Source organism: Lepidochelys kempii, chromosome 2, assembly GCF_965140265.1.
Source record: "Lepidochelys kempii isolate rLepKem1 chromosome 2, rLepKem1.hap2, whole genome shotgun sequence".
In the NCBI taxonomy this organism is placed as follows: Eukaryota; Metazoa; Chordata; order Testudines; family Cheloniidae; genus Lepidochelys; species Lepidochelys kempii.
In genome coordinates this window covers 146,825,275-146,842,599 of record NC_133257.1, presented here as the reverse complement: position 1 = coordinate 146,842,599, position 17,325 = coordinate 146,825,275, and the positions used below count along the sequence as shown (strand labels likewise).

Sequence of the window (17,325 nt, the reverse complement as noted above, 5' to 3'; positions counted from 1 at the left end):
CCTGCACTGAATTTTCTCTTTTGAACCTGTACAGTAAAAAATTAATAACTCATGCTGCTTGCTACAAGTTGTATCTGTTATATTTTTTATATTATGGGGAGTGTACTGTGAACACAGCAGAACAGTCTTGGTCTTACCAAAATGTTTTTATATTGTGTGGGGAGGAGCTGCAGACAGAGGTATTTGTGTGTGTGGTTGGGTGGGGAGACAGGGAGAGGGGTTGCAGCTGCGGAGGGATTGGGCAATGGGGATGGATTATAGACAAGTCTTAGATTGGTAGTTTCAGAAAATCTGTATTTTACTAGCCCTTTTTTAGAGTGTGTAGGGGTGGGATGGCAAGTGGCTACTTCTGGTGTTGGGGCAGATCATTGTGGTGTTTTCAAAGACATGTAGTGCAGAGATTTGATGGCTGAGGGAAAAGAAATATGTGCACGGCCAGGATTGCCAGTGTGTGGATTCTGGGTGATTCCTGGATCACAAGGTTGCAGAAGTTTGGGGGAGAGCAAAGAGTATACCATGACATGGGCATTGCTGACCACAGGCTGTTTTGGTTTGGTATGCAAATTGTGGGACATGATATGTACAACAGCCTAAATAACTACTAGCTACTACCAGCAGCACATCTTTTCCCAGTCAATAATGAAGAAATTCAATGGCAAAAAGACGATAATGCAGAGTTAAGGCTATTGGTGATATGTTGTCCCCTTGCAGAACACGGAGTTGAGCATAATTCAAACTTCTGAAAAACAGGAAATGAAGAATTAAGGTTGCCCATGTAGGATCCAGTGTGCATTGTTTCAGTGTAGAATTGTGTATTCCACATAATTAGCAGGGCACAGGAGTTTTATTGGAAAGGGTATATTCAGTAGCAAGCTGGGACATAAGAGCAGTCTTAAGCGTTTATTATCTGCATGCACTCCAGGTAAAGTGCGTGTGGTTGGTGTCAGCTATACTGAATGGTGGAGGCAGTAGTGTCAGATCTGTGTGACAGTAGCTGTGATTTGTGATATGTGAAGATCTATGTTTTGTACCCTATTATGCATATGAGGAAAGGGAAGACGTTCATGTGTACCTCCAGGATGCATCATTTCTATGCAGAATTGTATTGGTTACATCAATAGCAGGGCATAGGGCTTGCAAAGGATATTGTCAACAGTGAGGTGGAATACAAAAGGATTCTTATACTTTCATGATGGTTAAGTGAACGCGTAGGTTGAGATGGTATCCTCTGAGTATGTGTGAGGAGGCTGTAAAAGGCTTGTGAAGTGATCCTTAAATTGTATGTGTGTGATATCTTTTTCTGGGGAGTTGGCTAAGTGCTTGAGTGTGCACCAGCATTTGGAACCTCCTGAGTCTTAGACTGCCAAGGAGCAGCGTGAGTATGTGCTATGTCAATATTAAGACATTTCTCAAAAAGGGTACAGAGAAGGTGGTAAGAGCAACTTTATCTCCCCCTTTTAATAGTGTTAGGTGGAATCCTGTTGGTGAAAGTGACTGGGCTGGAAAAGGAGGTGAAGATCTCATATATTCAGCAAAAGTCTGAGTTTTGCTCCATTCAGCATTCTGCAAGGGGGCAACATACCACTGAGCAACTTTACAATTCTGCATTAACATAGTTTTTGCCATTGAATTAATAATGTTATAATGTGTATAATGTGTGATATGGTAAATGAAGAATTTGCTAGAGAATAGACTATAGATTAAGTTAAATGAGAACAAATTCACTACAGAGAACCAATTCTACCCTTATTTTATTTCTTTCACATCTAGTATTTGTCTTCTTGGAAACCGTACATTGTCAAGACACAACGTTGATATTTGTGCCAAATCTATTGAGGTAAACAATGAAACAGTGACAACGAAGCTGTGGAGTCTCTTCTGTGATAGTCCCTCACTTAATGCCACATGTGATGAATACTTTAACCTAAATAACGTGACAGAAATTCAAGGGATTCCTGGAATTGCTAGTGGAGTTCTAATTGGTAAGTCTGAAAACAGAGCCAGAGATGGGACACTAGACAGGGAAGGCTCTAAGTTACTACAGAGAATTGTTTCCCAGGTGTCTGGGTGCTGGTTTTGCCCAGATGCTCAGGGTCTAACCGATCACCATATTTAGTATCAGGAAGGAATTTTCCTCTGGGTCAGCTTGGCAGAGTCCTTTGGGTTCTTTGCCTTCCTCTGCAGCATGGGACATGGGTCACTTGCAGGTTAAACTAGGGTGAATTTCTGTAACCGGAAATCTTTAAATCATGATTTGAGGACTTGAGTAATTCAGCGAGAGGTTGAGGTTATTGGTCTATTACAGGAGTGGGTGGGCGAGGTTCTATGGCCTGTAATGTGCAGGAGGTCAGACTAGGTGATCATGGTGGTCCCTTCTGGCCTTAAAGTCAATGTGCAGTTAAACTTTTAAATTTTTTGTATGGTATTAGTGTAGGCCATAACAGTTCTAACGTGCAGGGCGTAAGATGTCTATAATTGTTTCTGTAACTCATGTATCTGTAGACTGCTCCCTCCTATCACTGTATTTCAGCACTGTTTGGTTCTTAGAAATACTTCATTTTATGGTACGTGGACACTTGTTTAAGGGTAACTATTGTATCAAATAACAAAAAAGTTAAAAATACCAATTAAAATGCAATGTAATTATAATAGTTAGCATTTTTGTACACTTAGTGCTTTACACCTTCAATATGCTGTACGTTCATTAATTCTCAAAACCCTACTATATGGTAGGGGTAATGGTTGGAAACAGTAAAATACAGAGTTTGTGACTTGTCCAAGGTCACATGGCAAGTCAGTGGCAGAACTGAGATGAAAACTCAGCAGTTTCTAGCTTCCGGTCACACATTTAGTTCAATAGACTTCTAACAGAATGTCAGGAAGCTCCTGTTGTCCCATTCTGTTAGCAGTTGTGGGAACCCTGCAGGCTAATTTCTGCTGTTCTACTGGATCTTTAGACTCCATCTGTATGTAAGAGGGGTGACAGTAGGCTTCCAGCAGAGATTGTTTCTAGGTTCTGGAAAAGAGAAGTCTTGAAGGAAGGAACCTTTAAGAGCTGCCAAGCCAGGGGGAAAGCATATGATTTGGGGTTCAGGTAGTGTGGGTTTTGAAATTGTTTAATGAACAATTCCCAAGGAAGCATTAATTCTTGATTCTACAAGTACGTAATTTTTTTTAAGTTGGTGGGGACTCCAGCAACTTACTACTTCTGTCAAAATTCAGTAAAAGATTTCAAGAAGGATCCAATATAAAATGTATATGCACTTACAATGATCATTCTTCAATTCCAAACCCTTATATTCCATCACTCTGAACTTCCTTAAAATGTTTTCTTTGTGGCTTTAATTTTTCTTGTGAGAAATGTGTTAGGCTTTTTATTTGTGTTTTGTAGTACATCATATGAATATCTGCTAGTTTTCTGAATGCATATATTTAAAATTATATTTATTCTGGTAACATTTTACAATATGCTCAGAAAAGTTTAAAGCAGCTTTTATTTTGGTACAGACTAATATAATTTCATTTTGAAATAAAAATTTTCTAATGGTTCAGGTTAGCATACTATGTCCATAAGGTTGTTTTCCTTAACTTCAAAAAAAAAAAAATTGTACTTTGGCTCTATGCCATGAGGCCTTCCATCATTATGTACTTTTCTGATGGGTAGCCACTCCCATATTACAAGCATCAGCTAATCTTTGGGATTGGATGTCCATAAATCACAGATTGGTCATTTAGAAAGATATGTAGAGTTCAAAGGCTTTGCATTTTCCTTTTTGTGTAGTATAGGAAAACATATTTTTATACAGTAAATAAATGAAACTGTTCTCTAGATAGAGATAAAAATAGGGCTTCATGCTTTTCTCCTTTTTTTGAGGAAGAATATAGTAAAAACTCACAAATAGGAAAACATGCTTTTAGGTAATGAATACAAATCTAATCAAATTAAATAAAAAACTTCAAAGTTTTAGTGACTGTAAAATAAAATATTTTTATTTCTTCAAGCAAATATTGCAAGAAACTGTTACATGAGTTAATCATATATATATATAACATTGGTGTTCTACATCCATTGTGAAATGTATTCCAAAAATTGCTCCTTTCAGAGTTATCCAATAAAATTTATTTATAGATAGATAAATAGAGATAAAAATAAAAATGCAGGGAGAAGGAAAAAAGCAGTGCACCCCACTGATTGTATATTATGCATAGCCTTTGATACTGATCATCCCCAAGTATTTTTCAAAGCAGCCACATGTCTGCCCAGGTGTAACAGCCACAAAAATTAGCTGGCACTCATAGTATGGAGAGTGGCCACCTGTCAAAAAAAAAAAAAAAAAGAAGCTGATAGAAGATACCATAGGGTTACTATTGCCTTTTTCCTAGTGTTTTAAGAAATGTTCCCAAAATGCCAAGAGTTTTATACCCAGCGAGGTCACCCAATTCATAAGAGTAGATCTTTGTTTAAATTACAAGTAATATTGTATGCTTTGTTGTTATATAAAAATAAATGAGATAAAAACTGTAGTATGTCTACACTACAGAAAGAGAGCTACTGTCCTGTAGCATCGTATTGTTGATTCTTCCTGTATCAACGAAAGGGGGTTTTCTGTCAAAGTAATCAATCCATCTCTTTGAGAACCAGTAGCTAGGTCGATGGAAGAATTCTTCTATCAACCTAGCTGTCTCTACAATGAAGGTTAGATCAACCTAATTACACCACATAAGACATGGAATTTTTCACAGCTGTGAGTGATGGAGCTAGGTTGATCTTATTTTTAGGTCACTTTTGTTTGGATAGCTCTCATTTATTAGGTGTTTGTACAGCTCTCACTTATTTCCTTACAGATAACCTGTGGAGTACCTATACAGACAAAGGATCAATTGTTGAAAAAAAGGGTCAGCCATCAGTTACTGGAACAGAAGAGACAAAAGTTGGAGGACTCCCATATGTTTTTACAGACATTATGACCTACTTCACAATGCTAGTAGGGATTTATTTCCCATCTGTGACAGGTAAATACAGTGGTTTTGCATGAAGAGATATTGCTGTTGTTAATTGTCATTTTATTGTTGGCACTGCACTTCCCCAATTTTGGTTAAAAAGTATTATGGCTAAGTTATTTAATTATAATGTCAGAATATAGGGGAGGCACAGTCTACCTTGTTATTTCAGTGGACTACAGTCTGAGGCAGAAACCATTTAAAGCAGCATTTTCTAATTTTTTGAAAGCTGAGTTCCCTTCAAGAAGATGAAACCAATTGTCTCTTCCCAGGGCTTCATGCATTGCTAAAGGCCTAAGCAAAAGAAGTGCTAACTCAAAGATTGTGCATATCTTCATAATATAATTTTCTCTTTCTTGAAGTGAATGGGGCAGTTTACCCATCTGAGCTACTGTTCCAGGTTTTCTGCAAACTTAGGCTGACATCTTTTTATCAGTTTACATTTTCAAGGTTCTCTTTTCAACTGAAAGAAGGTGAAGACATCTAGAGGCTTACTGTCACAGAAGTGCAGCTAGTCTCGCAACCATCCCCTTCCTGGTCTTGATAGATTTATATGGAGGTAGTTTGATTCATAGAATCATAGAATATCAGAGTTGGAAGGGACCTCAGGAGGTCATCTAGCGAAGTCCAACCCCCTGCTCAAAGCAGGACCAATCCACAACTAAATCATCCCAGCCAGGGCTTTGTCAAGCCTGACCTTAAAAAACTCTAAGGAAGGAGATTTCACCACCTCCCTAGGTAACACATTCCAGTGCTTCACCACCCTCCTAGTGAAAAAGTTTTTCCTAATATCCAACCTAAACCTCCCCACTGCAACTTGAGACCATTACTCCTCATTCTGTCATCTGCTACCACTGAGAACAGTCTAGATCCATCCTCTTCGGAACCCCCTTTCAGGTAGTTGAAAGCAGCTATCAAATCCCCTCTCAGTCTTCTCTTACGCAGACTAAATAATCCCAGTTCCCTCAGCCTCTCCTCATAAGTCATGTGCTCCAGCGCCCTAATCATTTTTGTTGCCCTCCGCTGGACGCTTTCCAATTTTTCCACATCCTTCTTGTAGTGTGGGGCCCAAAACTGGACAGGCCTCACCAATGCCGAATAGATGGGAATGATCATGTCCCTTGATCTGCTGGCAGTGCTCCTACTTATACATCCCAAAATGCCATAAGCCTCCTTGGCAACAAGGGTACACTGTTGACTCATATCCAGATTCTCGTCCACTGTAATCCCTAAATCCTTTTCTTCAGAACTGCTGCCTAGCCACTTGGTCCCTAGTCTGTAGCAGTGCATGGGATTCTTCCATCCTAAGTGCAGGACTCTGCACTTGTCCTTATTGAACCTCATCAGATTTCTTTTAGCCCAATCCTCTAATTTCTTTAGGTCCCTCTGTATCCCATCCCTACCCTCCAGCGTATCTACCTCTCCTCCCAGTTTAGGGTCATCTTCCAACTTGCTGAGGGTGCAATCCACTCCATCCTCCAGATCATTACTGAAGATATTGAACAAAACCGGCCCCAGGACCGGCCCTTGGGGCACTAAGCTTGAAACCAGCTGCCAATTAGACATGGAGCCATTGATCACCACCCGTTGAGCTCGACGATCTAGCCAGCTTTCTATCTACCTTATAGTCCATTCATCCAGCCCATACTTCTTTAACTTGCTGGCAAGAATACTGTGGGAGACCATGTCAAAAGCTTTGCTAAAGTCAAGGAACACCACGTCCACCGTTTTCCCCTCATCCACAGAGCCAGTTACCTCGTCATAGAAGGCAATTAGATTAGTCAGGCATGACTTGCCCTTGGTGAATCCATGCTGACTGTTCCTGATCACTTTCCTCTCCTCTAAGTGCTTCAAAATTGATTCCTTGAGGACCTGCTCCATAATTTTTCCAGGGACTGAGGTGAGGCTGACAAGCCTATAGTTCCCCAGATCCTCCTTCTTCCCTTTTTTAAAGATGGGCACTACCTTGGCCTTTTTCCAATTATCCAGGACCTCCCCTGATCGGCATGAGTTTTCAAAGATAATGGCCAATGGCTCTGCAATCACATCAGCCAACTCCTCTAGCACCGTAGGATGGAGTGCATCCGGCCCCATGGACTTGTGCACGTCCAGCTTTTCTAAATAGTCCTGAACTACTTTTTTCTCCACAGAGGTCTGGTCACCTTCTCCCCGTACTGTGCTGCCCAGTTCAGTTGTCTGGGAGCTGACGTTGTTCATGAAGACAGAGGCAAAAAAGCATTAAGTACATTAGCTTTTTCCACATCCTCTGTCACTAGGTTGCCTCCCTCATTCAGTAAGGGGCCCACACTTTCCTTGACCACCTTCTTGTTGCTAACATACCTGTAGAAACCCTTCTTGTTACTCTTAACATCCCTTGCTAGCTGCAACTCCAGGTGTGATTTTGCCTTCCTGATTTCACTCCTGCATGCCTGAGCAATAATTTTATACTCCTCCCTGGTCATTTGTGCAATCTTCCACTTCTTGGAAGCTTCTTTTTTGTGTTTAAGATCAGCAAGGATTTCACTGTTAAGCCAAGCTGGTCACCTGCCATATTTACTATTTTTTCTATACATCAGGATGGTTTGTTCCTGCAACCTCAGTAAGGATTCTTTAAAATACAGCCAGCTCTCCTGGACTCCTTTCCCCCTCATGTTATTCTCCTAGGGGATCCTGCCTATCAGTTCCCTGAGGGAGTCAAAGTCTGCTTTTCTGAAGCCCAGGGTCTGTATTCTGCTGCTCTCCTTTCTTCCTTGTGTCAGGATCCTGAACTCGACCATCTCATGGTCACTGCCTCCCAGGTTCCCATCCACTTTTGCTTCCCCTACTAATTCTTCCCAGTTTGTGAGCAGCAGGTCAAGAAGAGCTGTGCCCCTAGTTGAAACACCTTGAGGGGAATTGGGCAGGGTTTCCCCTGCCCCCATTCCTAACTCAGTCATTTGCATTTTGACGGATCACCTGACTGTTGTGAGCTTTCTTAGGTAACAGAAGGGGATACTTTCTAAAATATTTCCCAGTAAAATATCAGAAAGAATGTTGTCTAACATTCCCACTGCTAGCATCCCCAAACTCTCTTGGGTCTTTACAGAGATTTCGGATAGAGGTGGGGAAAATGGTTTTACCCTTGGCATTTTATCCACATCTAGCTGCCTCCCAGGTTCTAGTGTGGTTTTATCTCATGTGGTTTGACTAGGATATGGGCAGTGTGCTGTGTTCCTCCATCCCTGGAATATCTGCCCAGTAACTTTCATCCCCACTGGGGATCTGGTGTTTCTGTACCCATAAGGTACAGCACAGTATATGTACTTGTCTTTTTGTTCTGTTTATACAGCACCTAGTCCAGTGGATCCTTGTCTGTGACTTAGGATTCCTAGGTTATGATAATACAAATAATAAATAATAATATGTACTGGTGCCTGAGGAGTGAAGTCAGCAGCATGTACGTTGTACACCCCAGTTGAACTGGCTGTGTAATTTCTCCCCCTCCAGAGGCTGAACAACAGAGTTAACTCTCTACTTTTGAAGTTCAAGCAGGGCCCCCTCTCCACCCCGCTCAGTGTACAGACTGGGTAATTCCAGGGGAGATAAACCCGTGTATGACAGAGATGATGCCACTTCTCCCCACTCCTCTGAGATCCCTCTGGGATGGTATCCTGCTGCAGTAGGTTCTCACCCCTGAATGGGTGATTCTGCTTGCCTCATCCCTCTTATGTTTCCTATCAGCCCAAGACATCTGTCTATGTATTCGTCAGCCAGTTTACTGTCTGTGAACACATCTCAGGGCTTTCAGTCTATTAACCAGGATTTTAGGGCATATAGGTACAAGGTGTAAAACTGCTCAAGTCCCATTAGCTCATAGACCTTCTGAACAGTTTTCTTGCCCCAACCACTACTCCATTTTATTATGTAATCCCTAATTTGTGTTTCAACTTCAGAAGACTAGTTTTTATCACACTTTTTCTGAACCCCCTGAAATTTCCTTCTGTACAATTTGTGTGACAGTTCAAATTTTTCAAGCAAGGCAAGTTTAAACTGAACAAATGTTCTGTAGTCCACATAATGGAATGCCAAATGTTTCCTCAGTTATATTAGTTTTTGGATTGTTGCTAAACATAAATATTGTATTTAAACTCTTTTTCATAAAGTAATCACTATTCATTGCTTTTATGGTATAAAATTTGGTTTTATTCTTTTTTTTTTTAGGTATTATGGCAGGATCAAACAGATCTGGAGACCTTAGGGATGCTCAGAAATCTATTCCTACTGGAACAATTTTGGCTATTTCAACTACATCCTTTATCTGTATCCTTTGTGATGTGTTTTAATTATTTTCTTTCTTCCAGTGCACACTATTAAGGTGGAAGTGTACATGCCTTAGGATTTTCCTTTGAAATTTCACTGGGGAGTCATTCAAGTTTGCTGAGTTTAAAACTTAGCAGGAGCAAAACAGAACCTAAACTGAAAGAAATTCTAAATATTTTCTATTGATTTCCCAAATTCCAAATTAAAATTGATGCTATTGTGGTGGATAATGCAGGATCCTGAAACCACCCTGGTCTACCCAGTAAATTACCTTTATTTTGGCCTGATCAGTGTGGCCATTTGAAAATGTGATAGTGTATGAACTGCCAGGGAAAGAAACTAATGCTATACAGCATTACAAAATTAGGAATCCCAGAGTCTTCTTTTATGAAATGCCAAATTTTGTATCACTTGAAGTTACTTAAAATATGAGAAAATATTTATCCCTATGGTTGAGTGTGTACCCATAAATGATGTAATCTAATCTAATCTATGAAGTTGGTTATTTTCAGCACTACATTGGGGTAAAGTATAGAATAAATACAGCACATCATAAAGAAATATTGGCAAAAGTCAGCTAATCCTTGATTAATCTTATTTTTGTGAGAAAGCTGGAAGAAGACAAAAAAAGCAATGTTCTGAAATTTTTTACAGATTCTTAGGTAAAGTGGAGTTTGATTCTTCTCCAAATTATACTACAGTATAATCTGTTTTTATCTTCCTTCATTCTCAATAATAGATCTATCCTGCATTGTATTGTTTGGTGCATGTATAGAAGGTGTGATATTAAGAGATAAGTATGTATATTTAATTTCCATCTTTATAAAGCTCATAAATTTTGATTATTGGAATGAAAATATGTTTGAATAGGTTTTATTTTGGAAATTTAATTTAGATGGTGTGCGTTTATGCGACAGTTAACTTTGCTAAATTTCCTAATTTATACTATTCTTTTAATAAAAACAGACAAGTCAAAGTTGAAGAAGAAAAAATAATGAAAATATGCTAAGTACACACCTAGCCTTAATTATGCATGCTTATGTTTCTGAATACACTACCTGGAGATCCACCTGAAAATCACAAAGTGTATTAGCTAATGCAGAACACAGAAGCTCACCTTTTGAGTAGCGCATGTTATTGGGACCATACTGCACCTGTGTTCTGTGCTGTGCACTGGCTGCCAGTTCCTGTCTTGCTGAAATTAGATTATAATTAGTACCTTTATAGACAGGTTTCAGAGTAGCAGCTGTGTTAGCCTGTATCCGCAAAAAGAAAAGGAGTACTTGTGGCACCTTAGAGACTAACCAATTTATTTGAGCATAAGCTTTCGTGAGCTACAGCTCACTTCTCACAAAAGCTTATGCTCAAATAAATTTGTTAGTCTCTAAGGTGCCATAAGTCCTCCTTACCTTTATAGAGTTGTAACAGATTGCTTGGAGGGCCACGTGGCCTAGTGTTTTGCATCTGACTTCCAGCCCTTTGTTTCCCTGGTCAAGGTGTGTCAGTCCTTCAGGCAGTGAGGGTAGGAGGAATCGGGCCCTCCCAATCCACTGACCCTGTGTGAGTTGACTCCTGAACAGGGGCACTGCAAGTAGGGAGTCTAAAGTCACTGTCCTGGGCTACTTTCTACCACCGTCCCTTCAGTTTGTGGAATGGCCTCTAGAGTTCAATTTACTGGGGTGGCTTGCCTCCCATGGCAGCCTCTCATGGATCTTGGGCAGCATCCTGCTGCAGTTCCTGGGCATGTAGCAGAGAATTTTCAGGGACTCAGTTGTATGTATGCACTGGCACCATGTGGCGTGCCTTTTTCTGCACATCCAGAGGTGACTTTTTTTCAAAGCTGTGTGCATATGTAGCTTCAAAATGAGGACTGACGCGCGTATCCCAGTGTCTGGGCATGCACAATTCAAAGATTTTGAAAATTGACTTCAATGCATAAGGCTTCTTGCTCTGTCTCTGCTGTTCCTGGCCCTTGCAGGCCTGAGAAGAAATAAGGTGGTCTTAGCTTTACCTTTTTTCTTTTCTCTGCCAACTGCTCTGGCAAGCCTGAAAATAAATGAAAAATAATAGGCTAGATACAATGCATTTTTACTAAATGAATTTTTACTAATCTTCAAACATTAAAAGTGACCTTCAAATTTTTTTAAAATAAGTTAATGCATACCACTTTTTAAAAAACTGGATGACATCTCACATTTCTTAAGACTCTCCTAAGCTCTCTCACCTTAATTGAACCCCCTGTGGACTCATGCATGGATCCATAGGCAAGACAGTATCAATTATCTCAAGAAACTATTGGAACTAGATTGGGCATCAGCTACTATGTTATGAAAGCACCTGGCTCCTAGTGCTGATTTTCTTTGCTCATTCTCCTGATAGACATCTTTCAAAAATTGCAGAGACTCAAGCAGCATGTCAGGCTAAAGGCATATGTATATAGTTGACTGGCTAATTCTAGTTGCCACCCCCACAAGTTATCTGTCTTTACTCCCTCTGCCTGTACTTCAGAGAAAACCATCATAACATTACCACTTTTTCCTTAGCACTCCCTCCCACCTCCCATCACAATAACCCTCTCCTATCTGCTATTTTTCTTTAACCGGAACAGCTAATCTAACAACTGTTAGTGGAGGACAGCTTGCAGGCTGCCTCCATGCTTGCACATGCCCAAGTGTCTTAAGCATATCTAAACAATGTTAATAATAGGCCGTTCACATCTATAACCAGGTTATGACACTACCTCACCCACTGAATTTTCTCATACATTATTTGATACTCATGCACTGTGTATGATCAACCATTTATTTTGAAAACAATATTCATATGTATCTTCTATTTGTGTCTCTGTATATATCTGCACGACAGGGTTTTCAACAGCACAGGCTTTTGAAAATCTGGCTTCTAGTATCATGGCTGTTATTCTCATTACATGGTAATTAGTTCAATACCACAAGCGATACAGAGCGTATGAGTAAATATCTTGCTACTGGTATAAACAATGTAGTGAGCCCAGATAATATGGAAGTCATGTCTTGTAAAGACACATGTAGTAATAATGATTATTAAATCACAGTTGTGTTGTAAAATTTAGCTGCTCCATTCTTTAATAGTATAAGAAAGAGGATAAATCGGTTGGGTAAACCCAAACACAACCTGATTAATTTGTGGAGTATCATTTATTAAGTGCTAAAACAGACTTAGAAATGTGTATATTGAGCTATAAGAGAAGAATTATCACTTTAGCATCCACTGCTCTTTCTCATTAATTTATTTGATCTTTCCCCCAAGGTTTGGAGAAGCAGTTAATGGAAACCTAGTGATTGGTACGTTGGCGTGGCCTTCTCCATGGGTAATTGTAATTGGTTCATTCTTCTCTACATGTGGTGCTGGTCTACAGAGTCTTACTGGTGCACCCCGGCTGTTGCAGGCTATTGCAAGAGATGGCATAATACCATTTCTTCAAGTGAGCTACTTTTTTCAGTGTTTTAAATGCATTTACATTTAAATTGCATTTATATTGTTGACTAAAATATATTTTAATTATTTTTATTCCTGTTACCACTGCAGAGCCATGAAAGTGTGATGGTATGTCTATTCTGCAATCCAAGGTATAATTGCAGCTAGGGTAGACCTACCTATGCTAGCTTTACTTGTGCGAGCATTGCTAAAAATAGCAGCGTAGATATGGTGGTGCAAGCTTCAACAATGCGAGTTGGTACTCAGGATTATGAATGGGCTTGTAAAGCCTGCACTGAACTCCATGTCACCTCAACTACACTGCTATTTTTAGCAATGCTAGCACAGGTAAAGCTAATGGAGGTAAGTTTACCTGACCTGCAGTCACACCTTGGATTGCAGTATAGACATACCTTGAGCTGAAGCTAGATTTTAATTGCATTTTTAAAAAAAGTAAATCAAGTTGCATTTGCAGAGCACACTCTACCCTTATGTATCTCTGTGCTGTTTTATTGTCTTTATTCTTCAAACAATCAAGTTGTGCACTATGAAACTGAGGCAGAATTGGCCCCACAGAAGTTTTTACGAGGAGAACTGCACAAGCCAGAAAATAACTAGCAACTTAACTTTCAGATTCCAGTTCAGGCACTTTTTATTTGTAAATAGAGTAAATTTGATGTGGACAGGGAACTACATGATACTGTTTTGGAGTCACTTATAGAAAAGGTTGAGAGCAACTATTTAAGTTCTTACTCATTCTGCAAATTATATAAATTAAAGTTATAACAGCTATTTCCCTGCTGTTCTGTCATTAGCTCTGAACTTCAAGGCCTGGTTGTGACTGAGATGAAGATTATGTAGCTTTTCTCTGAATTGGATAGTTTGGCAAGTGTAGAGTGTACAGTCTCCCAGGTATTCTAGTGCCTGGGCAAAATTGGGTGATGCATGAAAAGCCAGACCATCTTAAAGAGCTTGCAAAAACAGTAACCTCCCCATTGATGAAGCGGTATAAATCAAGTTATTAAGGTACTGCATATGCTTGGTCTCTTGCTGGGTGCATCTTTGTGCCTACACTTACATATAAAAGCAAAGGACGAAAAATGCCACCATCCAGAAAGACAATGCAAAGACTTTTGTAAGGCACTATACCTGGAATTAACTGAAAAAGCCTACCTAGAAGTGACAGCTGTTACAACACTCTGTGGGTGCCTGCTAAGGAATAGCGGAGAATGGCGGCTGCTGGCCAGACACCCAGCTCTGAAGGCAGCTTCGCTGCTGCCAGCAGCAGCGCAGAAGTAAGAGTGACAATACATTATACCATGCCAATATTACTTCTGCGCTGCTGCTGGCAGCAGGACTGCCTTCAGATCTGGGTGCAAGGCCAGCAGCTGCGATTCTCCAGCAGGCCAGCCATTGCTTAAATTGTGCTAGGGCTTCTCCAGCACCTCATGCATTACAAATTAAGCTCTGCCCCCATTTCCCTCCTTACATGCTACATTCAGTATGCACTGTAGAGTTTCAAATTATGGATAAGTCACTATGCAAGCTTTTAGTCACTGACTACAGTGGAATGAGCAAATAACCCTATAGCAGCACAAGATAGTTCATCATCCCTGCCTCTTAGTCCAGCCAAAATAAATATTAAAAACTATTAAAAAACCTGTAAATTAAAATTAAAATGAAAACATGGCTGCAGCAGAAGCAAAAATGTTAACTCAGTCATTTTCCTTTTATTCTGACAAATTCTCACTCTTTTGGACAAGACTGGAAAATGACTATTGTTAGGAGGCATAGAAAAATATTCAACAGTGGGTAGATACTTGATTGTTTTGGTTTCTATCTCTTAAGGATAGAATGGGCTGGGCTTGTTCTGAAAGGCAGTGCTGCTTTTTTTCTCATGAGACTTGGCAACGGCTGCTGTTGGCCGGCAGGGAGCTGAGCAGAGACAGGGCCAACCAGCAGCTCCTCCTAATTCCCCACATTATATAACTTGTCCAAGGGGATAGGAGCTGGTGTGAGCTCTAGAGAGGCATCATCTAGTGTATGATGGTGGCGGTAATGGGAGGAGTGGGGGAACAACCTTTGGGAGAGGAATTAAAGTGGGACAAAAAGAAAAGGAGTACTTGTGGCACCTTAGAGACTAACCAATTTATTTGAGCATGAGCTTTCGTGAGCTACAGCTCACTTCATCGGATGCATACCGTGGAAACTGCTGTAGCTCACAAAAGCTCATGCTCAAATAAATTGGTTAGTCTCTAAGGTGCCACAAGTACTCCTTTTCTTTTTGCGAATACAGACTAACACGGCTGTTACTCTGAAACCTGTTAGAGTGGGACAGGCTCAGTTAGGGGAATCTGAGGAGGGGACTGGGGCTGGGAAGAAGTTGTATGAATAGAAGGGAGTTGGAGAGAGGTGTGGGGAACTTGTGGGTGAGGAGAAGGGAGCTAAGGAAGGAGGGACTTGGTGGAAGGAGCTGAATACTGGGGACACAGAGAGAATAGGGGCCAGGACAGGGAGAGGTGAGAGGTGAATCAAAGAGACAGATGGGGGGGCAAGAGAGAAATGTAATCGTTTTGAGGAGTAAATAGAAAGGGGATATTTGGCAATGAGGGAACAAAGGGTGGGATGACTGCAGAGGTTTCACAGGAGGAGAGAATGGTCTTGAGGAAAGAGGAGACTGCAAACGGAGGGACATGAGAGTTGTCTGCAGGAGGATTAGAGAATTTGTAGATTGGGATGGGTTTCAAGGGAGATGTTTAGAGATGATGAAGTGTTTGGAGGTAGAGGGAAGAGAGCATGAAGAATTCACAGTGGTGCAAAGGTGTGAGGGAACATGAGACATTGAAATACGGCAAGAGATGTTTGAGGAAAATTAGGGTCTAGAAAGAGAATGAGAGTTTGAATGAAAGAGATGGAAGATTGAAGGGTCTCTATAGGGAAAAGGGAGGGACTGTTGTGGTATGGAGAATGAGAGTGAGGAGAAACTGGATGTTTAGAAAGAGAACAGGTGGAGGAAACATTGGGGTTTCAATCCTTATGGTGATGTGGAGAGAGGAGAAGGGAACATATACTGCTGTGTGTATTCTTTGGAACCTTGAGAGAAGACTTTGTCCCTGCTACCCCCAACAACTTTATGCGTAAAATTAGCTGAGTGGATCTGGCCATGAGCTCTCTCATATCCCATGTCTCAGCAACTGGGCTCCTTCTACTGATTTATGGTAGGGTTCTCTGTAGGTTCCCACGCTCTTTCTTTTGTTTCTTGTTTTCTTTTTTTAATGCAGTATCAAGAGACAGGCCTGTGATTAGAAATGTCATGTTGTTTCTCTTCCCCATCCCTGAAATTTTAATTTTGTATTATAAAAAAAAATAGTTTTCCTACATCAAGTCTTAACTCATGTAAATTTTCTTATTTAATATATAAGAGAATCTGCTCATGCATGTGCATTTCAAATAACTTTAAAAATGGCTTTAACCAGTTTAAATTTGATGGGCTTTGTTAAAGTTGGTTTCCCTTTAGTATATTTTGAGAACTATATATTGAACAGATTTACTCATTTTACTGTATATTTTAATTGAATTAGGTATTTGGTCATGGAAAAGCAAATGGTGAACCAACCTGGGCATTACTTCTCACTGCTTGTATTTGTGAGATAGGAATTCTCATAGCTTCCCTGGATAGCGTAGCACCAATTCTTTCAATGTAAGTATGCATGTGAAACTTGACATTATTTTTTTAAAAGCTTAATATATTGTTGAAATTGAGTAACTTAGTTATCAAGACTTTTTCTTGTCTTTGAAATACTTTTCAGATCATATTGTTAGTAAAGCTCACAGTTAACCTGAAGAGAATCTAGACTGACAAAATATGATAAAAGCCTTAGGCTAATGCTAAATTAAATCAATGCTTAACTGAAATAGACTTCTATATGTTATTTGACTTAGTACTGCAGACATTCCCATAAAAAAATTAACACTTTCTGAAATCAACACAGACCATATTAAATGGACTCAAATCTAGCTAAATGAGAGATTACACAAACTAATTCTGATTATGGAGTTATCATCTAGTGGGGGAATTTCTAGTGAGATCCCACCGGGATCTGTTCTTGTCTTAATGCTATTGAATATTTTTACCAGTGATTTGGAAGAAAATATAAAATCATTGATGGTAAAGTTTGCAGATGCCAGAAAATAGGTGAAATGGTAAATAATGCCGGGGACAAGTCAGTTCTACAGAGCAGGGTGGGTCACATTGGCTAGGTGGGCTCTCTTGAACAAAATTTATTTTAGTCCATCTAAATAAAAGATCTTACATCTGGGAACCAAGAATGTAGGTAACATTTATAGAATAGAAGACTGTTTTGACAAGCAGTGACTCTGAAAAGGACTTAAAGGTTATGGTGGATAACCCTATGTGATACAGCTAAGATAGTAAATGCAATACTTTCATAGACTGCTAGGCCAGAAGGGATCACTGTGATCATCCAGTCTAATCTCCTGGACAGCAGAGACCATAGAACTGTCCCAAAATAATTCCTAGCAAGTATCTTTTAGATAAACATTCAATCT

At 39.9% G+C, this 17,325-nt stretch overlaps 1 protein-coding gene across 2 annotated transcripts in view; it reads left to right on the top strand.

The window, feature by feature from the left end:
• Positions 1-17,325, top strand: part of SLC12A7 (solute carrier family 12 member 7) — a 334,571-nt gene that overhangs the window by 229,891 nt on the left and 87,355 nt on the right. For both annotated transcript variants that reach the window (XM_073332427.1, XM_073332428.1), the window contains 6 exons: positions 1,771-1,982; positions 4,846-5,013; positions 9,202-9,300; positions 10,040-10,097; positions 12,589-12,763; positions 16,338-16,456. In XM_073332427.1, coding sequence (XP_073188528.1) covers positions 1,771-1,982; positions 4,846-5,013; positions 9,202-9,300; positions 10,040-10,097; positions 12,589-12,763; positions 16,338-16,456 — 831 coding nt within the window. The remainder of the gene's footprint in view (positions 1-1,770; positions 1,983-4,845; positions 5,014-9,201; positions 9,301-10,039; positions 10,098-12,588; positions 12,764-16,337; positions 16,457-17,325) is intronic.